The sequence below is a fragment of the Crocodylus porosus genome, unplaced genomic scaffold (assembly GCF_001723895.1).
Source record: "Crocodylus porosus isolate Cpor-Errol unplaced genomic scaffold, CroPor_comp1, whole genome shotgun sequence".
Classification (NCBI taxonomy): Eukaryota; Metazoa; Chordata; order Crocodylia; family Crocodylidae; genus Crocodylus; species Crocodylus porosus.
In genome coordinates, this window is record NW_017728943.1 from 60905310 (window position 1) to 60931080 (window position 25771).

Genomic DNA, 25771 nt, shown 5'->3' on the forward strand with positions numbered 1-25771 from the left:
CTCTTTTCTTATGGCAAAACTCCACCTCACCTGCTCCTTTCATAACATACAAGCTAGTTTGCCCTGCCTTTGTTGGAAGTGAGGACAAGAAGCAAAGGGACAGCAGAGAAGAAACAAAACAGCATCATACTGCAATACAGCATATACTATGGAGTCCCCTTCAATAGTAAGGACTTGACAATCCCATGCCCCTTTTATCTGCTCTCAATAACCTGCATGCATGGTTTCCAAACAGCACCCAACCACATTTGGCTTGCCAAGAGTGGATGCTGATCTCTGGCTTCTGTGCCCAGGGGAGAGGGTGCTACCTGTGCTACCATAGTGCAGGGCAGAATTGCTTCTGTGGCAGCACAGTTGGACAGGCTTGTCTTTGATTGTTATTTATATGCATTGGGCAGTAATCAATTTCTTCTTCTTTTTTTTTTTGCAGTCCAGAATGAGAAGGCAGCGCATATTCACTGCTGAAGCCTGTCTTGCACAGGTAACCAGGGATGACAGCAACACGTCCACTGATGAAATCTTAACCCAAGGCAGTGACAATGCTGACTTTGTTCCAAACATGGGAGGTTTTTCAGAGTAAGAAGACCATGCGTCTATGGAAGCTTCATCCAGCTCCGATGAGGAATTCTACCACAAGCAGACATGATGCCAACACTTCCAGTGGAAAAGGGAAGAGGACCAACCCAGAGCTGCTGTGGAAGACCGACGAGGGCTACAGCAGGACGTGGAGCAGAACCACTGCCACCACCCCCAGAAAACAATGCAGATGGTGACACTTTTAGAGGAAGGAATGGCAGAGTGCGAGGGAAAAAGTCCACAGCTAATACATCATTGGAGAACAGCCAAGGACATAGTCCATGAAAGTGCTGGGCCAACAAGAGAAAGTAATAAAGACACAGTGGTGGAAACGTTCCACCTGTTTCTCTCACAAGATATCCTGACTGTTATCATAAAAGAAACAAACAGAGAGGCAGAAAGAAGACTCAAGGAGTGGAATGAAAGCCATCCTGAAAACAGAAGAGTGGAAAAAGCTGGATGAAACAGAGCTGGAAGCCTACATTAGCCTCCTACTGCTGAGTGGTCTATACCACAGTGGACACGAGGCACTGGAGGAGTTGTGAAAGCAATGCCCCGGGCGTCCTTGCTTCTGGGCCACCATGAGTTTAAAATGATTCTGTAAAATCACCAACTACCTGAGATTTGACAACAAACTGACATGTGATGAAAGGAGAGCTGTGGACAAGCTTGCTGCCTTCAAAGATATTTGGACACAATTTGTGGAGCAGCTCAGGAAATGGTATATTCCAGCAATACACCTGACGGTCGATGAGCAGCTCATTGCATTCAGGGGTCACTGTCCCTTTAGACAGTATACACTCAGCAAGCCTGCCAAATATGGCTTGAAAATTTGGTGGTGCTGTGATGCAGCAACATCATTCCCCCTGTCTGGAGACATCTACCTAGGCAAGCAACCAGAAGCTCCATGCCAAGGTAATCTTAAAAACAGGTCATTGAAAAAAACTGGTTCGAACCTGGTGGGAAGGAATATTGTAGGTGACAATTATTTTACAAGTACTGACCTGCCAAAAAGACTGCTACTATGTTCCAAAGAAGTCCAAAATTAAGCTGTTGCTGTCAAGCATGCACCATGACCTGTCAGTGGGTGGAAAGCAAAGAAAGCCAGACATCATCCATGACTACAATAAAAAACAAGGGTGGGGAGGTGGGGAGACTCGTGGGCACGTAAGTGGAGAGCTTGTTAGCTACAGAAGAGCCATTTGCAGCTCTCCAAGGCTGAAGCACATTTTCTGCTATCTGATCCTCAAACAACCTCCAAGCAACCACTATGGTGGTAGAGTCACTAGAGTACTTGGGAGGCTCTGAAGGAGTGACAGAAGGCTTCAAATCATTACACCAGCCAAGAATTCCCTCACAAGCCAGAGCTTTCATTCTGTGACTTGAGATATCTCTGTACCCTTGATTATTGTACAGAAAAGGGTTTGATTAAGATTTTGAGTCTACACAGAGACAAATTGAGCACTGGACACGAATTACGATTCTTCTGTCCCACAATCTAAGCAGCCTCTCTCAGAGGCATCATGTAATGAGCTACAGGCTCTGTATTATGCTATTGTTGTAGGAGGCCAATTAGAAAAGATATTTTTAGTCACTTGGCAGTTTTGGTTGATAGGCTCAATGACTAAAAACTATTATTACAGCATGTATTTCCATGAACCTAACCTTTGAGCTTCCACTTTCATTTTATTTCTAGCCTCTCTGTTTCACTGTCTGAAATAATTATTTTGATGGAACTGAAATTTGTTTTTAGCTTAGTATTCAGATATGTGCCTTGTCCTTCCTGCAATGTAGCTTGTACCTTGGAGGAATAGAGGGCCCTGACTCCCACTTCCTGCCTGAACAGCAGAATTGGGCTTTTGACTACAACTGATCCAGGAAAGGAAAAAATGAATTTTGGCTTCAGATGCTCAAAATCCAGATTACAAGGCATTATTGAAAGTATCCATCATATTTTATCGCTCAGATGAAGACAATGTTCTGAATTCTAAGAACTGTACACCAGACCCTTGCCACCTGCATATGGAAAGGACTTACAAGGTAATACCCAGCTGTGAAGAAAGTAAAAAAAGGTAATCTTATTTCCATGTTTATTGTCTAGAAAAAATGCAGTCTCTGCAGAAAAAGACCCATACTTGGCAACTTCACTGAACTAAATATATTAAAACTACTTCCAAAAGTGTGGTTCTCCATAGGGAAAGGACTAAAATATGAACTGACATTTTTTCCCCCAAGTATTAAAAATAGAAAGGGAACTTTGCCAGACATGGATCTGATTTAACTCTGCTTCTTTTACAGTGGGATAGCTTCTACATTGCTTCAGCTTCTCTGGAACAAGTAGCAAATTAGTGCCTGTCTGTACAAAAGAACAAGTTAAATTTTGGTTTTCTTTATAGTGATGCTGGGAAGTTGGTCAACTGATTTTATATTTATTGATAACTTTCATATTTTTCAATGCATATTTCAGTAAATATACAATGAACCTATGAAGGTCAGTTTATGGACAAATGTAAAGAAAAAAACTGTTTTACAGAACTCTGTCAATGTCAGGAGTGACTACTGTACCACTGTGGATTCAGTGTCTTATTCTCAGGGATCTGCATTTTCCGTTTCCCACGGGAACATGGAAAAAAATGCTGATTTTCCCTTTTAACAGAGCAAAAAAGTGGATTTTTCATTTAAACATAGATACCCAAAGATATTCCACTTTTGCTCTCTGCTCTCAGAGCTTCTTGCAAAAAGGGCAACAAACCCTAAACCTTATCCCGAGGGGGAGGGAAAGGGGCGAGGCCTGAGACTCTCAGTCAACCGGGACTTGGCTCAGGCTCACTTTCTTTGAGGTAAGTGGGACATGCAGCAGGCTGGGGACCAACTGGGGGCTCCTGCAGCAGGGCTGGGGGGGGCCCTGTGGGGCAGGTGCAGGTGACTGCTAGGCCTGGGGAGGTTTGGGGGCTGTGAGAAGAGCCAGCAGGACAGGTGAGGGAGAAGTTCACAGGAAGCCCCAGATGGAGAGCTGGTCCAGCCCAATGTTGGGTGGACTGGGAGCTGCAAATGGCATCATCAGGCTGGCCGGGAAACTGCACATGGAGGTGGGGAGTCATCACCATTGGGACAGGCAAGCTCCTGCTTGAATCCATGTGCAGCTTCCCACTGAACTACTGGAAGCCCCATGTGGAGGCATAGAGCCCACTCATCCCAATGGCACCTGGCTCCCACCTGCAGTACAATTCACACATGCTGGCACAGAGCCTGGTGGTCTGGTTTGAAGGCACAGACCTGCAGGCCAGACCAGATCCCTGCCTGCAGCATGCAGACCCTGGGACTCAGACAGAGGCATATGCTGCCTGGGACTCTGCCTGCCATGACCATGAGCACTAGGGCTGTGCAAAGTTTCATGTGCTGATTCAATTAAGAGAAGATGCAACTTGATTCGGCAGCTGAATCTCCAAATTCAAATCAAATTGGGAGACCAATAAAAAGGTCCAAATTGATTCAGACAGTCCCCACTTGCTACCGCAGGGAGCCGGACCCAGACTCTATGCCAGTAAGTAGGGGCGGAGGGAGACCATGTGGGGACCCCCACCAGGACCCATCCCCTGCCTCCTCTCCCAGCCTTCCTGAGCACCTCCAACTCCCAGCATCCCGGCTCTTTCCCGGTACTCTTTAACATCTCCATTAACGATCTGGAGTTGGGAGTCAGATGCAAACTGGCAAAGTTTGCGGATGACACCAAATTATGGGGGAGAGCGGTCACACTGCAGGACAGGCCAGGGATACAGGCTGACTTGGACATGCTCTCAAGGTGGGCTGACCAAAACCAGATGGCCTTCAATGTTGCGAAGTGAAAGATGCTGCACCTCTGTAGGAACATACTTACAAAGTTGGCAGTGCTACGCTCACTAACACAACAACTGAAAGTCTTGGGGGTTCTGATTGACCACAAGATGAAAATGAGTCAAAAATGTAATGCTGTGGTTGATACAGCAAACCAACCTCTGGCATGCATCTACTGATGCATCTCAAGCAAAACCAGGGATGTCATCCGCCCAGTTTACTTGGCCTTGGTGAGGCTGCAGCTGGAGTACTGTGTTCAGTTTTGGGTTCCCTGCTTCAGGAGGGATGTGGGAAAGCTTGAGAGAGTCCAGAGGAGAGCCACTCATATGATCCAAGGCCTGGAAGGTAGGCTGTACAAGGAGAGGCTGAGGGATTTAGGATTCTTCAGTCTGGAAAAGAGAAGGCTCAGGGGTGACTTGGTAAAAGCCTACAATTGTATAAGAGGGGTACATCAGGACCTGAGAGAACAGTTATTCACCAGAGCTCCCCAAGGGATATCAAGGTCTGACAGCCATAAACTCCAGGAAGGCCAACTTAGACTAGACCTAATAAAAGTTCTTTATGGTGCGAGTGTACAGGATCTGAAACAGACTCCCCACAGAGGTGGTACAAGCATCTACTCTGGACTCTTTCAAAAAATGTCTGGATATTTTTCTTGCTGGGATCACTTGATCCCAGCTGCTTTCCTGCCTACGGCAGGGGGGCTGGACTCGATCTCACAAGGTCCCTTCCAGCCCCTAATGTCTATGAAATCTGTGAAAAAAGCCCCACACTCACTGGGTGCTGTAGCAGCCATCAGAGCCTCTGGAAGCTATGATCTATGAGCAGAGCCCCCCACACAGCCCAGGGCAGCGGGGAGGCAGCAGGGATCACCCCCTGGCCCTTCACCTGGCAGTAGCCGGTGAGTGCAGGGTTTTTTGGTTTTTTTGTTTTTGTAAGATCTGGGACTGGGTGGGTCAGCCATTGACAGGGCTGAGAGAGCAGGTGGGGGATGAGGCCTCTTTGATTCAAGGTTCAGTGGCAGCCAAACCTCCAAACCAAATTTGGCCAAATAGATTCGGGACAGTGATTTGAATCACCAATTTAAAACACTGTCCCTGAATCAGCTGAATTCAAAACCGAAGCAAATACTAGCTGCTTTGCAGAGGCCCCATGAGCACCTCAGAGGCCCCCTGCCTGCTGCTGCTGATCTGCCGGTGGTAGGGGCTGTGCATCACAAACCCCACACCTATCCTCATGCCCCACATACTTCCATACCCACAACCCCCCACCCACAAACTCCACACAACCCTTCACAACCCCCCAATATTCACACACTTCCACAAATCCCCACACACACACAAACACACCCAGCCTCCCACCATACAAAGTACCTGCATATATTTAGAAAGAAGGTTCACATAGTGTTACATTTAGTTTAATTAGTAAAAAAATAATTAAAGTAATTAATTTTACATAATTTTGACTTTTCTATACACAGTTTCCTGGGGTATACAGAGTGGTCTCAGCAGGATCGCTTTCCATGATGAAAAACCCAAAGTGAAATTCCAAGGTATATAGGTATTTATAATTTATTTTATTAGAATGTTTGAGACACTGGTAGGCTTCCAAATTCCTTTGAAATTGTAAATATATCAACAAAACATGGTGTTCAATTGATCCCTCTATATATATAGTGGCCTTTCGTTTTAATCATGGATTTGGGGGTCTTAATCAGAGAATTTGCAATTTTTTAATCAGAAAAAAACCAGGATCCCTGCTTATTCTACAGACACAGAATGCCTCTAGAACACTTATGAGCTGGTACCAGAAGGTCGGGAACTCAAATAAATATTCTCTCTCATACTCTGTATTGAGAATATCTGGAAGATGGATCCAATACTATACATACCTACTTTTGTGCCTAGTAATCTCTCTTAATCATGTATTTATAACTTCTTAAACTTTCTCTACATACCTGTCTTAACTCCTAGTTACTACTACTATATGAAATTTATATAGAGAGTCAACTCCTGAATTTTTTGACTGAGGAAAAAAACCCTCCAAACTTCCACTGGCTTCAAGCTGACATTGAAACATGTTTTCTAACCATTAAGTTTGAAGCATTTCTCTGGTCTATGGGCCTCAAAAGGGGGAAGTGGGGAGGGACAAAATGCAAGTCTGATAGTAAATTAACACTGACTTATTGGCATGTACATTTGTGCACAGAACACAAAAGAAAAAATGTAAGATAGTGTACTGTTGACAATATTGTACTGTTCTGCATTGCATGCACCTCAAGCAGAAGTTACTGACTTGATGCTGAAGTTCTACAAAGTTATTTCTGAAGTTACAGCATGTGCTATATGGCTTTACAAACTAATTGGCCATTGTGAATAGCAATTAGTCTACAAAGACTGATTAACTCAAATAGAAAACTAGTTTTTCATTTAGAGGATTGCTATCTAGAAGGAGCCAATGAGGAGAAAAATATATCTGAGCAGTCATGGAGAAAAGCACAGGGGTTTTGACCTGTGGAGAATGAAAGGTGATTGTTTAAGTTACATCATAATATAGATATCCTTATTAAAGTATAAAGAAGGAAGAAATAAAAAACACCACCCACACACAAACAAGCCATGTGTTTTAGTTTATTGACTATCACAGGAAATCTTCCAAGACTGAATAGTAGACCGGGGGGGGGGGGAAATACAATGCATAAGAGTGCCACCTAGCAGTGTCTGTCATAACAGCAAGCATTGTGTAAAAAAACTTTTTAACAAATGTATCCTCGATAATTGGGGTGGGGGAAACAACCTTTGTTTAGCTACAAAGTAAATAAAATAAACCAGATTTTTTTAATTTTATGAGGGGAAAAAGAACACGCCCCCCCACTCACACACACACTTTTCCATGAAGATTTGACATTATTTCTGAATGGAAGATTGTTTATTATTATTTAATAGATACTTAATTTCTCTTCAATTATAAAGGCAGAAGGATGCAACTGTGCCCAAAGAGAACCTTGTAAATACAATGAATCATTCCTAGGTTCTTAGTGGGAACTGAACCCCAAACCACTTGCACATACACAAAAATAAAGATCTCTTCTCCCTGTTTAATTAAAGGAGAGCACCTTTATCCAAGAGAAAGCTATGGGGAGACCTGATGGCGGCAAGGCACAGCAGTTATAGTTTCTGAAGCAGGCACATGGGAATCTGTTGCAGATATACATGTACGTGAATCTGCCCGTTTGCACATAGAGCTAGCCTGCACATAGAAAAATAACCATGCACGGTTGCAGGCATTTTCTCATACACACAGCTCAGCCTCTTCTCCACAAATACCTCAGCCCTTAAGTAAGGATCAAAGTTTTGGAACTGTCTCACTCTGATTGGTAAAACTGTGGTCATGGGTGTATTTGGTCATTTTTATTTATTTTTTAAGCCATCCTAGTTTTTTGACAATGTTCTCATTACAAATCCATCCTTACTGGTTTTATCCCATTTCTTCTAAAAGGAACTGAACAAATATTTCAAGTAATAAAATAAGTTGGAACCTGCAAAGACACCTCAATGCAGAAGGTGACCGAGTGCCTTTATCTTAACAGCAGTGATTTGGGTTTTGTCTTGTGGGCAGAAAAAACACAGTTTTTTACCTTTGATGGAGAAAACCATGTATTTTCCCTTTTGCAAGCAGCTCTCTGTAGGCTGGCAGAGCTCAGTCCTGCAAGAAGCTGCTTTCAAAAAGATCGTGAAATCCTAAGCCTTGTCCAGGGGGGTGAGGCCTGAGAATCTGAAACCAGCCAGGCCTGGCTCAGACTCACTGTACCCCCTGCAGCCTTTGAGATAAGTAGGGCATGGGAGGCTGGGACAACTGGAGGCCCCCTCCAGCAGGGCTGGCAGGGGCAGAGGCTGCAGATCAAGAATGAGGAGTACCGCAGGACTGGCGGGGGACTGTGAGTTGGGTGTGGGTCATGCTGCCCAGGCTAGGAGGGGGGGCACAGATGGGCAGCTTGGGCCACATTGGAGGGGGTGGGGAAACAAAACACATGCCAGGAGCAGAAACCCTCCAAGATCCTACTGCCCAGCTCAGGGCTCTTGAGCCAGGTGGTCAGTAGGGACAGGCTTAATTTACAGAGCCCAGGGCTTAATTTTGTGGGTTTGCCATGACCCCCAGACTCCTTTCCACTCTTGCTGTACCCAGCCACCCCAGTCCAATTAGGCCAATGGGGATACTGCATGGGCACCACATAGGCTAAGGAAAGCAGGGCTGGGAGGCTGCTGTTTTCTTCTCTCCCCCAAAGGCCAGGGGAGAAGCACCTGGTGGGAAGCTCCTGGGTTTTTCCCCTTTTTCTCCCTCAAGAGCCAGAGGAGAAAGCCAGAAGCAGCTTGGAGGCTACTATTACTTTTATTTCACTTTTTCTTTCTCCCAAAGGGACCAAGGGACAAAGCCAGCAGCAGCTGGGAGGCTGCTGTCACCAACTCCCACTTAGAGCAGCATGCAGTGGAACAGACACTCAGGGGAGCTGTGAACTCTCTAGCATCGGTGGTGTCCAAAAAGAGATTGATCTGCCACTAGTCGTGGATGTGCCAGTGCTCCTGCTTAAACTCAGTCCCAGAGGATCCTGGCTACAGGGTCTTGCCTTTCTGGCTTAAAGTCACACTGACACTGCATTGGGGTCAGGAATGAATTTTCTCCTGGTGAGATTGGTACAGATGAGAGGGTGAGGAGGGATATTACCTTCCTCTGCAGCACTGGCATGGCCTTTGCCTGGGATCTCACAGCAGTTGCAGGGAAGTTGCACTAAGGCGAGCCCCACAGGCAGTGCCAGCTGCCACCTGGCAGTCCTGTGTCACCCCCATGTTCCAAGGCTCCAGTAGGGCTTCCTGCAGTTTGCTCTAGGGTAGAAAGGCTTCCCACCTTTTCTGCTTGGAACTGGGAAGTCTTATTTCCCCCCCAGTCCCAACAAGGGCTTACATGCTTCCCCCCTTCCATCCCCCACAGAAGATGTTTGATATCCTGCTTTCCATAGAAAATTGCATTGCTAATTGAGTCAGTCCCTGCATACAAGGGCTTGTATTTTGATACATCTCAAATTTTATTTCAGCCTCCAAATATCACATTCAAGTCTAGAAAAGATGCCAGAAAGAGCAGAAGTCACCCCTAAAGACCAATTCGCTCAGTTTGGCAGGGATAAGTTCTACACTGACAATACTGTACTGTTCTGCATTGCATGCACCTCAAGCAGAAGTTATTGACTTGATGCTGAAGTTCTGTGGTGGAGTTGTTTGGCCCACAGTATGCAGGAGAGCAGACTAGGCTATCTTAATGGCTGGCTTTATTTAGAAAAAAAAAAAAAAGGAAACAATGTCTTCACAAAATCATTATAATCTGTAAAACAGGTGGGCTATAGGTCTCCATATAAGCACAAATGTAAACTACAGGAAAAATATTTAGACTATTAGAGAAAATCTTTGGTACAACTATCTCGCCTTCTATTCAAATTACACAGAGCAATCTGCAGTGCCTTTTCTCAGACATTCTCTCATTTAAGGAGAGATTAAAAATAAAGACAATTAAAGCAAGTGGTATGTTAAGTAAAGTGTTTTTGGTGGGTTGGTTTGTTTTCTTCACACATGCCACTGTGATCTAACTAGTAGAAGATTGTTTAGGGAATAGACAGTTGCTGTGTAATGAACAAATCTAACAGTTGCACTCTATGCAGACTGGAAATATGTTATATATGGTTGGGTTTGTTGTTTTTGTGGGGGAGAGGTTGGGCGGGGTGCAGTTAACATCCCAGCACCTTGTTATAAATTGGTTTGGGAGTTGACAAAATAGCCAAGATTGTGATTAACCTCAGCTATCACTTCCTCTGGTTGTATGCCTGCTAGATTACCCAGTGATCAGAAAACTCTTCCTACATACAGGTATTTGTAAGCCAAGAGAAGGCTAATGAGCATCTTGATCATGGACAGCTACAGGTACCTTTCCGAGCCTCGTTATAAATGTATAATGCAAGGCACAGAAGGGTTAAGTGTCTTGCCTGCATCACTGATCCAGTGGGAACAGTAGGAATAGAACCTACAAGCATGGGGTATAAATATGTATTACAGAGGGATTATTATATTGGTGCCTTAATGTTCTCATTCACAAGTACCGTATTTGATAAGGAAACTGAGAATTAGAAAACAAGCACAATTTTGCATCAGAGACTTTGAAAAAGGGAGGAGTTGTCACATACCCTCTTCCTCACATATTGTCATGGCATTATTTATTGCCAGTGAGGTACAGGTCTTCCAAGCTCTAATGAGGCTAGTCTCCAGCCTTATTTTGGCCATAAAAAGGATGTTATACTATGTTTGAGCCAACTACAGCCCTTCTCTCACTAAAAAATAGGAGCTGATGTTTTAAAAAAGGGAAGCAAGATGGGAGACTGCTGCTAAAGAAAGGAAGACCACCAAGTCACTGGGTCACTCATAAAATTGTGCTTATTCAGGTCTTCCACACAAGTTTGACTGCAGGGTCACTCAAGTTGGCTGATAATCAATGACTGTGTCTCATTAAGTAGCCCAGGCATCCCTTGCTGCCTATGCAGATGGATACACCATTTAATAAACCCACAACTATAGCTTAATATGCAGAGGACCAAAGATATTTCTGGATCAATTTCTAGCTGTGCTTTCAGTGTTTCAGACTGTAATGGCAGGTAGAGCTCATGCTGTTCTGCTACTACCCTCTCCCAGCTTCCTATTTCTCCATTAGTCACCGGCCACAATTCTGATGTTACTGGATATTGGGAGCTGTAAGGAAGTCCTAGGACTGGCAGTAGCTCCTCTGGCAACCTGGCCATCTCCACCAGATTTGTCTCCTTATTCAGATCCGTTTGCCCCTGCACACCCACGCAGGGGTTTCCCACTTCTTATGCGTTTCCTGGGGCCTTGCCAGGATTCCAGCTGTTAAAGCCTAGGCCCCTTTTTCTCTCCAGCCATATCCACCTTAGCCCATTAGTAAGGGCCTCAGCTTCTGGGCTCTAGGCCTGGCCTCAACAGCCATCTCACACCTCTTTAAAGCTCCATCTCTATGAGCTCAAGTCTGGCCCTCAGATTGCAGTTTTTCTTTAGTCCCTTTGGCAAAATAAATGTGGAGGGTGTACCACTACCCACTATCTGTGGTCTCCTCCTGGTTCACAAGTCCATATCAAATTAAACAATAAACCAAAAGGTACAAGCTGCCTGCTCCACAAAATTAACAACTCTTTCCCCTTTGTTAAGTAGCCCACAGGTCTTACCTGCGTGGGCTTTCTCTCCCCATTCCCCATGGTAGCTTAAATGCCCATTTGCCTCTGCAACATACACACATACCACTCCTCTCCCTCATACCACTAACTTATCCTACTACTTCCAGTCACCTGGCTGGGCCTGCTTCCCCCACTGGCCAGGTGCAGCTGGTCACTCATTAATCCACTGCTCTCATCAGTGCCCAGCTCAGCCCACTTGCCCTGCTACCTTTATTTGTCTACCCTCTCTGGCCTCACTGGTAACAGGGCAAGGCTTCCCTGCAACACACACAAGAATCTCTCTCTCTCTCTCTGGAGGGTTACAACTGCCAGGGTACACAAATTCAAAACTCTCCTAAAAACATACATCATCATACAAACATTATTCTTTGATCCATCTGATCACATGCATAGGCATGCACACACAGATAGACATGATTCCTTTCCCTTGCATATTTGCACAACAGCATTTTAGTCTCTTTCGACATTCCTTGGCTATTTTGTCAACTTCCAAATCAGCCAGGAAGCATGGAAGAGTCACTTATACAATAACTTAAAACACTGACACCTCCCAGACCATCTAGGTTATTCAGTACATTCTTGTAATATTGCAGAGTGAATCAGACTCTCAAACCATCCTCAGTTTTGAGGACTATAATCAACTAACTCTACCTCTCTGGCCAACATAGAGGTGGCCTCTTAACAGTCCAAGAGAGATCTTCATGCTTTGTTCAGCATCACTTCCAATATAAGATCTGTGGACTCAGTGGTTCTCAAACCATTGTCCATCACTCAGCAGTACTCCACAGGGTAATTGGCAGCGGTCTGCAGACTTCTTTCTAGGCATGTGGGACTGGCTCCTTTTTTCAATTTGTGGTATTATTGGGAGACATTGTATTTAGCCATCTCTTAATGAATTTAGGAAAGACTGAAGTTACCACAAGGATGCTATTTAACTGACAGTTGCACATTTTCCAAAATCATCTAATAAGAGAATGTTTGGTTTACTTCAAAAACTCCATGCACCAACACAACAATCACCAAAACCGAGCGCTTCACCAAAACTAACTAGCGTGCCTTGAATTATTAGATTTTTGGAGCATTTAGAGAAACAAAAAACAAAATTTGGTAACCTTAGTCTAGATGGGCCCTCAGTAATCCTCAATCTGTTCACAAGCTTGGCCTGGGGCATTTAAAATGTGAAAAATGCCAGAGTGGGTCACATATAAAGAGTAATAAACCCCAGTTAAGACAGCCTAAAATAACTAATTTGGCATAATACATTTAAGACAGATGCATATCCAGCCCATCATTATGAAAGTTACAATCAAAAGTAGAATGAGAGACCATTTCTGACCCTAATTTCAAATGTGTCTTTAATCTATGTCAGTATTTATGATACAATGAGCTAGTACTCACCACTTCAGCACATGTAAGGAGTGATCAAGCACAGCTTGTATCATTACCATGCTACAATTTCTACAAATATCCTCAGATAGCACAACATCATGATGTGACCAGGACCTGTTAGCAACACCCACACAAACCATTAACACATGCAAATTCAGAGCAAGAAGAACCTACTCCTCAATGTCATAAAGTTGAAGACTTACGAGAGACTCCCCATCATGGCAAGAATGGGATTAATTCACACAGCCTGAAAAACCTGTTTTAGAAGGGGGGAAAATACTAAATGCAAGGCCCAATTCTACATTCTTTATCCCACTGACTTCAGAGTTTTGGATAAACCAGGAGGTAAGCCTTTCCCTTTACCAGAAGAAGAGAGCATGGTTTGGAGGGTTAAACACTTCACAATACATCTTTTACATTTTTACACCATCAGAACATTGTTCTGAGGAGTAATTAAGGGGCAGAGAAATAAGACTTTTAGTGTGACCCCAACAGGCACATTTGCTTAGCCTCTGTTTAAGTGCTCTTTCTTTCCATTAGGGATGTATCATCTGATCTGGTAACTTGCCATTACAGTCAAAGAGAGAGAGCTGCTCATATCTTAGAGCATGTTCAACATCTTGCAGGATGCAGCCCAACAGCTGCGTCTCCAGAAAAGATTTCTTTTTACATGCATCCAGTTGGCTGGGATAATTTAGTCTGCGAACTTGCCTTGAGTGGCGGGCTGGAATAGATCTTGTGAGGTTTCTTCCAGCCTTACTTTCCTATGATCCCTTGAATATCCACTAGCTTTCACTCTTCTGTCTTCTTGGCCACTCACATAATCAAAGTATCAAGATGAAAGATATTTGAGAAATTAGCTGTGAAGGAAATTGTTTTTCCTGTCTCTGCAAGTCAGGTGCTTTGTGATTCAAGTCACCTTTTGCCAGAAGCCTATTTACTTACGCCACTTTTCCCTAAATATTTAAAGTGATGCATTACATAAATTGGGTATTAAACCATAGCATCAGGTTCCATTTGTTTTCTTTGCCATATTGATTCCAGATGGCTTTATGCATTCTTTCCGATCTGTAAACACAATTGGTTACCAATATTTCAGTGTCTAACTGGTTCAAGCATTGCTCCCAAACCTTTACATCTTGTATTATTGGATTCTGTACAACTAAAAACCCTTAGAGATAGAATTAAATGCAGTATGGATGTATAAACATACCGAAAGCTAGATCACGAACCTTTAAATTCTATTTGCTGTCTCGTTGACTCCAGTGGGATTGCCAGACTGAAAAAATGGCAAGTAAAGAGGCCATAGTCTACAGCAAAATTAGTGAATGAAAGAATATTTATTTTATAGCAGAACATCTCAGAAGCTATAAAGTGATATACTTTCATATAAAATCAGGAGAGTTGTGCTGGTTTCCCACCAGCTGAAGGCGACCCATCACTGTTTTCACGCAAAGCACACCACACAGTCAGTTCCCCACAAGTGCCAGGCTCATTTCTGACCCACTAACATAAACCCAGCAATGTTTTATTTATTTATTTATTTTTCTAACATTTTCCATGTCACCTTAGTTCAGCCCCTTCACACACATGCCTTATGATGCAATTAACTGCTTTGTTTCTCTCTCACCTACCTTGCCTCCCCCAGCACGTTGTATTCAAATCACTGCTTTCTATTTAGACGCTCTGCCTCCTGCAGTCCCTTCACAGTGTCTGATGAAGTATGCCACTGCTTATGAAAGCTTAGGCACCTCCAGTTTAGTTAGTCCTACTAGGTGCAAAGCTACCCTGCCTTCTGCCAGACTCCAGACTGACATGGTTAACTACCTAGGTTTGCAACTGATGCACCCCCAGAATACAGGACATCCCCTTGATGAGTGGTGGGCCCTCTCAGTCAATCAGCAATGAGGTGTGGGGCCACTGCTTCCTCAGCAGCAAAGGGTGAGGCCACTGGGCCCCTTGGCCAATTGGCAGCAAGGGGCAGAGCCACCACAAAAAGACCACCTCCCACCTTCCCTTCCTTCTTGGCTGGGAACTCTGGCTCTTCCTGGCTGCGTACCACCCTGGCTCTCGACACAGCCAACAGAATCATGAGGACAAGTGCCTGACGTATTTCCACCAACAAACCGAAAACCAGGACTTTGCATCTATTCTTCATTGAGAAAAGACAGGGGACACGCATTTTAAAAACAGGATGGTCTGATATAAAATAGGACCATTGGCCACCCTATAACTACTCCTCTCTCCTATCCTAGAGCATTTACTATAGTTGTAGTGCCTCATAACTAGGAGTCTTCAGTCTCCTTATTGAAAGCGTCAGACTGTGATAAAGCTTAGGCTTCAACAAATCCTGGTGGCAGGGCCACAATTACTACTTTGGGTACAAAGACTCCCTTGTTCATTCCTTCAGACCACATTTCTGGAGTATGGAACGTCTGTAGTTCCCACTGACCTCAACTGCACGTATGAGCAATCTAATTCTGCAAGTTAGACCCCAAGTCTCTTATATTTTGGGAGCTCAGAAAATGAGGAATGTAACATTTGACAGGTGGCCACTAATTTTGACTTAAATAAGTGGCTCAGCATTGCACAGAAAATCTATATCTATACCTTGTGTGATATCCAACAGCTTTAACCATAAGGTCATCATCTCTCAACTTGTCACCCCTCTCTTTTTTGCTACACACCAATTTTGCAACAGATGAGTTATGGATGCCTTCAGCGGCTGCCTTCATCCCCAGAGCAGGCCCATCCCATACACAAAATGACAAGGGAGTACCTGTGGAACAAATGGTCTGTGACCATGTAATTAAAGAGAATGTTGCATGTATGCGAGGGCAGATTTCAAACTATGCAGACAGCCTTGATTCAGGATTTCCTAACTTGGGTGTTTGATTTTACAAGTTGAAACTTTTAGTGTAGGTTTTAATTATTATTTAAGAAAAAAGGCAACACTAAATGTTATTACTTGCACTAACAATCTCACTCTATTCTATCTTCTACTTCTTCCCTGCAGTCATCACGGCTCAAACCCTGATGTTCACCACATTCCTATAAGTGCTGTGTGAATAACTACAGTAGACACCAGAAAGGAGCTGCTGATGCTTATTCTAAACTCTGTGGTCACTGGCACTATGTGCTTGACCTCAGGGCAATCTGGGTAGCACTTGGTGCAACTGAACCCTCCCCCATCTCCCCTTTCCCCCCACCCCAGTTGCTCAGAGCTAGAAGATCTGTATCCAGTACAATGTATCTGTAGGGCATGGTTGCAGATACTAATGAGGCCACCTGTGGGTTCCAAGGTAAGTTGTCCTGAGGCACCTGGACAGCCGTTTTATGCTTTCAGAGAATGTCTGTTCCCAGGATTTCTGCTGCTGTTTGTGCTTCTTCAGCTTTTGGGGTAGCATGTACTTCTTTTAAAAATGCATTCATGTTCAGGTGGTTATTTTAGCATTCTCCCAAAATTTTGTTGTCAACAGACAACAAATGGGAAAGGCAATGTTTTAGGATTTGATAGTCGGCTAAACTTGAATGAGTTCTTTGTGACACGGAAAAAGGCAGTTTTCCAACCCCAGAATTCTCTCCCTAATGAATTTAGAAAGTCTGCTGAATGCTATACATATTAGAACCTTGAAGAAATATTTATATTACACTCCTATGCTTAGGTTGCCACACACACACACAGGTGCATATATATCTAAGTCTAAGAGTGTGTGTGTGTGGCAGCCTAAGCATAGGAGTATATTATAAATATTTCTTCAAGGTTCTAATACCTAGCATTCAGCAGACTTTCCATACCCCAGGCTGCAGCAGTGATGGAGCCTGCCAGCATTGAACAAAAGTAAGGAAGAGTATGGCAGGAGGCAGCTATGGCTCTGGCTCCAGCTCCAACACAAGCCCCAGCCACAACCCTGGGTTAGGGCCAGAGCTACAGTAGCTGCCCAACTCATGCTTAATTGCAAGGCAAGGGGCTTCCCCCCCCCCCCGCCATGTTAAATGGGGAAGGGAACTCTTTTCTAATTGAGTTAATGGGGGGGGGAGGGTGTGCACATGTAGATTATACACCAACACACGCTTACACTCATATACTTAAATAGACAGACATACACACACATTCATATACCTAAATATACACACACACTTAGACTCATATACTTACACACACACACACATATGCAAGTGTGAGTGCATATATGTAAGTGCATTAGTCTAAGTGTGTATGTGTATATAATCTAGGATATAGGAATATAATATAAATATCTAAGAAATATAATTTATATATATCCTAGGTTACACACACACACACACACACACACACACACACACACTTAGATTTGTATATATGTATGTAAGTATATGAATCTAAATATATGAGTAACACCAAGATCTCCCTATAATAATCTCTTTTGGCAATTTCACTGATTTCTGCAAGACTGTAGAGGAAATACTTCCATCACTGAATGCAAGATTTCTACAAGTGATCTGAGGTATTGTAATAATAGTGGATTTGAAAATATATTTACCTACCTGCTTCCCCTCCTCCCCCCACAAAATTTTTATAGATGAAATTAGTCTGACTTCTTTAAATCATATCGTTATTTGGCTTTATAGACGTTTGCAGGGATCATAGTCTGGTTTCTGAGAATACTCAAATGCAAGAAGTAAAAGACATTCATTTTAAACCAACTTAAATCACATAGAAAGCCTTAAATTACAAAATTACATTCAGTTTTTACTTTTTATATCTTGCTACTAATTGCTGAACTATTAAGGTTCATTTTAGATTTCAGAGCAATTATCTGGTTATATTAACTTCCATGATTTAATTCTTTTCACCATGCCTTCAGTGAATAATAATTTGAGGCAAACACCATCCCCTAATTATCCTTCTTAAAATGTTTGATGTTAGGAAGTTGATCTTAGTTCACTTTCAGGTAGTAAATGTTTTGCTAGACCCATCAGTTTAAGACCATTATAAACAGACAAAGGTCATAATGTTTGTATATTAAACAAGTATATTTGGTCAGGACAGATGTTTCGAGCGACACTTTATCTTTCACTGTTTATTACTCTGAAAACATGTAGCCAACATTAAGCAGCTGCATCCCTTCTCAGGTTTTATTTAAATTCCACCGCTGCTACCAGTTTGTTAGATCAGAACAACATGAGCTTCAACTATGAGAAAAACAGCTGAGGATAAAAGGAAGTGAGCAATTTTTACAGTTGAAAAAACAAAAAAACCCACCCAAACCCAACCCCCCCCAAAATCTAGATGTCTTTTCTAGTCTGCAGTTCTCCTTAGCCTACAAACACATCCAAGAATAATTTTACATACAAAGACTCACTGAAGTCAGGCAAAGTTGCATACATGCAACATCTGCATATGCTGGTGTCATGTATTTAGTTTATTTTTACTTAATTTCATTTCCACATCTTTCCTTTCCTTCCTAGCTGTAATTTATTTGAACATAAAACAAGGTTCTTCCCCCCACAAATCAGTATGGGTAGAAAAAGCTCCTCATCTTACAATTGCATCAAGGAAACCATATTAAATACATTATCAATCATTCAACTGCTGCCAAAAGCAGCACATACACAGTAATAGAAATCGACTATTAAGTTTATTAAAATGCAGCCAACACTGAGCATGATTACAAAACATATGCTCATAATGAGCAAACATACTGATTTGTGTGTGTGTGTAGCCCTTAATTAAAAAACCCAAACAAACAAAACAAAAAACAGGCAGTTCCTCCCCAAAGAGGGAACAACCATCAGGGCTAGAGGTACTGCAATACCAGACCAGCATTCAGAAAGACTGGAGCCAGCTCTGACACCCTCCCCCAGTGCCAAAAATGCTGATGGGAACCTGTTTTTAAAATTTTCTCTTAAAACAATGGGCAGGTGTTCCCTCCACAGGGAACTGGCACCAGGACTAGAAGTAGGTCCTGCAAAGCCAGCCCGATACTGAAAGGACCAGAGCCAGCCCCAAAACCTCCCTTTGTTGCCAAAATTGCTATATTTGATATGCTGATGGGAGCCTTTTATGCATGTGTATGCCCCTTAAAAAAAAACAGGCAGGTGTTCCCTCCACATGGATCTGGTACCAGGTCTGGAGGTGCTACAATACCAGGCCAGCACTGAGAGGGCCAGAGCAGCTCTAACACCCTCCCCTTCTTCTACATTTGATCTTAGCCCAAAAAAGACCGAGATACTAATGGGAACCCACCACAAAGATGGGTCAGTTCAGTCCATCTAAACAAGATATACAGTAGTGCCCACTGCTCAGTCCCCTTTAGCTCTGAATTTTTTTAAGTCATGATGAGCCACCATATTGAATACATTTCAGCTCCCTCCTCACTCCCACAGTTGAGCTCTGCCTTTCTATTCCATTTCCAATCATTCCTGTTTCTTCATCAGCCTTAAACATCTGACAAATATCGCCAAATGAGGCCCCAGACAGTTCACCCAGAATCCCTCTGTTGCTGCCTTTCTCAGCCTGTCATATATGATTCGTGTGGCCCCACCCTCCATGAGGTGGAGCCAGACCAGGTTGCCCTGGTCATCAGCATATACATTTTTGGAACATCCTATGGCTCATGACAAGAACATCCAGCTAATTAGCCCATGGTTCCTTTGGGGGGGGGGGTGTTATCTGGAGTACGCACACACTGAGCAGTGCTGAGCTGTAGGGTCACCATAGCTTGACATGCTATTGACTGGTGAGACCCAGCCCCATTAACTATATGGTAAATTCTGAACATTTTGGCTTTGGACATGGGTTTGTTCTATATATATCATATGCATTTGTTCTACATATAAGTAGGTGCCAAAGTGCTTCTTAAGAGTATGTTTATATAGGACCTGTGCTAAAACTTGCAGCAGTTTTAAAAAAGGTAAAATGAATCAATTCTGGATGAAGTAAGTCTAAGGGTACCATGTGCAAATTGCTACAGCTATGTTTCATTTCAAGGTCAGTGTTTTCAAATTTGCTTCTCACTTCCATGTGCTCAGGGAGAGCAGGGTCTGACAGTAAAGAGGGGAATGGGCTGCAGGGAAAGGAAGCTGGAGTGGAAGCAGAAGGCAAGAGGGCAACCTGACCCCCCAGATTTATTTTTCCTGCTGTGGCAGTGGGAGGGGGACAAATTCAAGGCCAACCTCCAATAATTAGATTCTATACCTGGACAATTATAATAAGTTCATAACTTTTCCATACATAAAATCTAACTACTGGGAGGCAGTCATCTTATAATCAGGTCATCTTATATTTGAGTAAATAAGTACTTCTACATATTCCCCCTCGCCCCTCTCAGTACACTGTGAAACTAATCCGTAGCATCAAGCAGGACTTTCCTACTTTGGCGTAAGCTCTGTAAAATCATCTAGCGGGGAAAAAAGCAAACTATAGTACCCTGTAAGTTAGTTTAGAGTGTGTAGATTCTGTTATATTGAATCATTTAAATGTAAGCAGACATTCAACTATGTTTTGCTGCAGAAACAGTCGTTGTAATATTCTGCAACATGAGAATTTTCACACATCCTGGTAACATTTCTTATCACAAAGCAGTCTACATAATAACATTCAGATTTGCCTCCAAGCCTAATTTTTAAAACTTGGTTAGGAACAGTTGACATGCTGCCTAAGAAGTTTTTATGAAGCTAAACATTTACAGCAAAACTCTGACTACAGGCCATTGTGTATGGAAAATGGAATCTCTGATACTTACAGCCAATCATCATCATAGCAACAGCAAAGATCTTCTCTCCATCTGTAGTCGGAGCAATATTCCCAAATCCAACACTGGTGAGGCTAGTCATTGTGAAGTACAACGAGGAAATATAAACAGAATCCTTGCTCGGCCCTCCTTCCCATTTTCCAAATGATGCGTTGAATCGGTAAGGTGTTCCTATGGAATCCCCCAGCTGGTAAAGCCAGCTTTCCGTTCGGATTGTGTTTGTATCCTCATTAATAACTTCGTAATCTCCTATGCTGTACCAAATGCAGGCCAACCAGTGAGCTGCAAGACCAAATACGCACACCAGCAGAACCAAGACTGCTGCTCCATATTCAATGTAATGATCCAACTTCCGAGCCACACGACCCAGCCGAAGTAGTCTGACTACTTTAAGTGAGCTGAACAAGCTACTGATTCCCTAGAAGAATAAAGCACAGTGGGCTATTAGAATTCATCATTAAATTACTTAATGTTTTTCCCAATATTAGTCATCATCTGGGCTTGCAAAGAAAGGGTTTTAGCTTGACTCAATGCCTGCTCATCAAATGGCATCTGCAAAAGAACACCATTATGAATTTTAAGAAGTTCAGTGGCCTGTTACCAAGGTACACACAAACTTTCATGTGTGTTGTTTCGCTTACATGCAGATGCCATAGAATTGCTCTTAGAATTTCTCATGTCAATGGACATTTTGCAGGACAGCTAATCAATCTAGACATTAAAGGGGGCTTGTGTGAATATAATCTGATTTGCAAGCCCAGTTTGGTGTAGACATTGACCCTCAGGATTTAGTAGCAAGCTTAAATGCTCATTGACTGTATGGTCCAATAAAAACAAATAGAACAAACAATTTTTTATATAATAACAAGTCATTTTGAATTCCTCAAGTTTCATAGTGCTTTTCTAAAAATTTTACTGGAACCTGAATACCTGTGAGGATTCAAAATAAGGCTGGTTTGGAGTTTCTCACATTAGCACTCAAGGTACCTCTAATCACTAAGCACTTTTAAAAACTGAGTAATTGTTCTTCATGACATCTTTGCAGTTGACATGGTAAGTATTATTGCATTGGAACTCCTGGCCTTCAATTAAGGCAGAAATGGGCCAGCCCTCACAACCTGTATTGCTTTAGTGGCAAATGCTATCACCCAACTTTGCAGCATAGCATGCCAAAAAGGATTCAAGAAGAAAATTAAAAATCCACACATTTAGGAGGACCAATATATCTGAATGGTTTTTTACAGAAATGGTCTCCTATTAAAAAGGGGTTTTGATGAGTTATGCTTTTGTTTTTTGTTGTAGTTAAGCAAAAAGCTAAGATCAAATTATAAGCAGCTTCTCTTTTAATGAGTAATTCTGGAAATGCATAATTACATACTTCTGGTCATAACGTTTAAATGAAAGTTTGTTAAGTCATGCTTGAATATCATTGGCTTCAATGTTTTAGTTTAGGCTTTTTTAATGCGGTGGAAAATGTGATTTAGTTAATAATATGTTGTACATATTAACATATGTTTCCAGTGACTGGAGCAATGCCTTTTCCCTTTATTTCATGAATCTGTCACAATCGCATTTACTTGTTCCTAGAAGATGTATGCCATTTGTTACTATTGGATGCTTTAGCAACAGAAGCCAACCTCAAGAGACTCTTGTTAATTCTGTTCAAGTAAACATGTTCAGAGGGGAGAGGGGAAAATGGTGTTTCTCTAAAACAGAATAATTTTTAGAGAAAAGCAATAGTAGCCCAAGGGGACAAGTTTCCTTCATATTTACTAACAACCACCATGAAGGATGAAAATCCACATGAGTGCAGTGTCTTTTCACACCTTAAGGACACAATAGCTTCTTTCTTCATGCGTGTCATGTTATGCTCTACTTCACTGACACCAAGCCTATGCTTGAAGCACAAAGTTTTAAGTGTGTACAAGGCATGTAAGACCTAATTTAAAAAAAAAAAAAAGAAGAGCTAGCAGTTGCCAATACAGTATCAAAAAGGCAATACACACTAATAGGTGAATAATTGCATACATGCAAATGCAAACTCAAAGAGTTATTTGCAAACCCTTTTCCTTATTCTGAAGATTTAAACACCTGTCTGAAAGTGTACAGATGGGCTTTGACTGTCAAAGACATTTAAAAGGGGTTAAGACATAGTCCTTTGTTTTCAATTCTGTTCCCCCCCAAAAAAGTACAGTTACAACTGGTCAGATTTGAACTCCTAGCTACCTTAAATGTAACTGTAAGCAAATAGACGCTTAGATTCTACTACATATTCCTGCCATATGATTCAGATCCAAAACAGTTTGTTCAAATTAACCCACAAATAAGTGCTTATCTGCATGGCACAACACAGAACCGTCCAGAGACAACCAAAGATGCCCCAATTGCCTTGGTACTGGAATTACTAGATCAGGCTGCAGAAGCAGTCTAGGCACATTAGCCTGGGTGGGATGCTGTGCTAAACAGTCCAAATGAAAAGTCAGATGTATTACTCCGAGTTAAGTGCCTCACTAGAAGAGCTTACAACCTCTGGCATCTATGTAGGTGTAGCTTACATGTAGTTAAATAAGGCTTCAGCATGCTGATACTATAGCTGTGCTTGGGACAGAAGTTCCCGAGAAGCTCCTGTCCCAGGAAGAGTTTCAAGATTTTGAACTTTAGCTTTGTTGCTAGTTAAATTCCAGAGAGAGGTTTTTTAAGACAGACTGAAACATTCTTCCCCCTACCCCCTTTCATATTCTTATACACGTTCTTATATGTAAAAAGTGAGTCTAAATCAAAATGAGAAGTCAGAACATTTTCTTCCAAGTGTCAAAGAGAAATAATCAGCATTGTTGGGACATTTCTGTTGAAAGACATTTCAAACGAAATACATTTTCACACAAAGCATTTGCTTCTGACGAATCTCCATTCTCTGAAGGAAATCCTGTCAAGGTTCTTCTTATGAGTTCTAGCTTCAGTCAAAGGTTTTGTAGCAACATCTGTAATCTTCAGAGCAGTAGAAGAGAAAAACAGTAGTTATTAGCGCTGCTGGTACACCTAGCCACCCTAAGCATAGACCTCTGTGCTAGCTGCTGTACAAATGCATAACCATTGTTGTTGTTCATGTGGGAGTGACACGTTATCATTCAAAATTAAATAGATTGTAAGTCACTAAAAACAGAGGCCTAGTTGAACATCAGAATCATTTTAATTTGCAAATTATTTTCACATAAGCTATAATGAAAGAGTAAAGATATTTAACACATTAGGAAAGCCAAATCAAAGATGACCAATATGTCATATTTATACAGTCGCAGTCTACTTTTCAGTGTTACATAGCTAAAGAAGCAATAATACACTTCACATTGATTTTAAAATGCAATATGCTTGGAAACCATGTTGTCCTGGCTTTACGCCAACTAGTTTCAATAGTACACAAGAGCCCTTTTCAAAATGTTGCCTGTCGTGTACAAGAGCTAAGCTAGAGGGGAATAGATAAGGAAACCAGAAAGTAAGCCAATAAAAGGATTTAAAAAAAAAATCAAGCTGGATAACACACCACACAGTAGGTCACATTCATCAGTGGCCTAAATGGGGAAACACTGATTAAAACTAGTGATACTCCTTTGCTTTACATTTGATTTTGGATTTAGTTACTGCCTGGTTCTAGATACATGCAATATCAGGATAATCCTGACTGCAGGTGGTAGTTAGACATTTTTTCTCTTTCTAGTTATCTGTAATCACAACCATTTCTACAGGTTAGAGCAGCCAAGATAACATTATATGCACAAACTGTAGTTAAATATCTATACCCTCTGGTTACTGACAGGACTCACAGTAAGGGAAAAACTGGACACCTTGCATCCATTAAATTTGTTTTGTGTACTCTGATTCTAGTTCATCAACTTCCAGTTTATTCTAGTTAACAAGACAGGCAGGATAATAGAATTAGAAAAAAAGAACAAAAGAAGAATACATGGAAAAAGGATAGATTTAATACAGATTAAAGGCTGACAGGTTCAAGAATAAAGGTGCATACATTCATTAAAAATTAATCCTAAGAGTATGACATAGGGATAAAGAAAATCTATTAATAACCTGATGCTTCATTACCTTACATACTACCATCTAAGAAGTTTTACCTAAATTAATGTATCCATTTGCCTTTGATTCAGTTACACTAGTGCATAGCAGTCACCTCCAGAAGTTTTCTTCATTTTTAATGCGCACAAACATCCAAGATAGATCTGGTATCAGAACTATTTTTTATATATAGTACCAGTAGGGTGGCCACTGATGCATCCCCAGAATACAGGACAGAGCTTTGGTGAGGAGTGGGCACCCTCAGCCAGTCAGTGATGAGGGGCAGGGTCACTGTCTCAGCCAATCAGCAGTGATGGGTGGGGGGGGGCGCCACCGGGCCCCTTGGCCAATCAACAGCAAGGGGTTGGGCCACCACCTCCTTCCCTCCCTGGCTGGCTCAGAACCCCTCTCCTTCTGGTTGTGCACCAGCCTACCTCTGGGCACAGCCAACAGAATCACGGGGACAAATGATTGACATATTTCCACCAATTAACTGAAGAACAGGACTCATTGCTTTCTGTTCTTCATTCAGAAGTGGCCAGTAGTGCTATAAAAACTTCCTATTTGGGCAAGCACTTACTAGACAAAACAAAGATGGGATGCTGTTTTCAGGGGGGGGAGGGGTCACTTTATCTTCATGGTCTAGTTCCTGTTTAAGTTGTTTTGGCACCCCCACCTTACACCATGCTGTGCATGTTTCATAGATTCTAGGGTCGGATGGGACCTGAACAAATCATCTAGCCCGACCCCCTGCCATGGCAGGAAAGAGTACTGGGGTCAAATGACCCCAGCAAGATGAACATCTAACCTCCTCTTAAACACCCCCAGGGTAGGAGCCTGCACCACTTCTCTTGGAAGCTGGTTCCAGACCCTAGCCGCCCTGACC

General features: G+C 42.4%; 1 protein-coding gene across 1 annotated transcript in view; it reads right to left on the minus strand.

Moving 5' to 3' along the window:
- Positions 1-25771, minus strand: part of KCNH1 (potassium voltage-gated channel subfamily H member 1) — a 162375-nt gene that overhangs the window by 74995 nt on the left and 61609 nt on the right. Inside the window, exon 7 of the mRNA XM_019548572.1 lies at positions 20809-21235. Coding sequence (XP_019404117.1) covers positions 20809-21235 — 427 coding nt within the window. The remainder of the gene's footprint in view (positions 1-20808; positions 21236-25771) is intronic.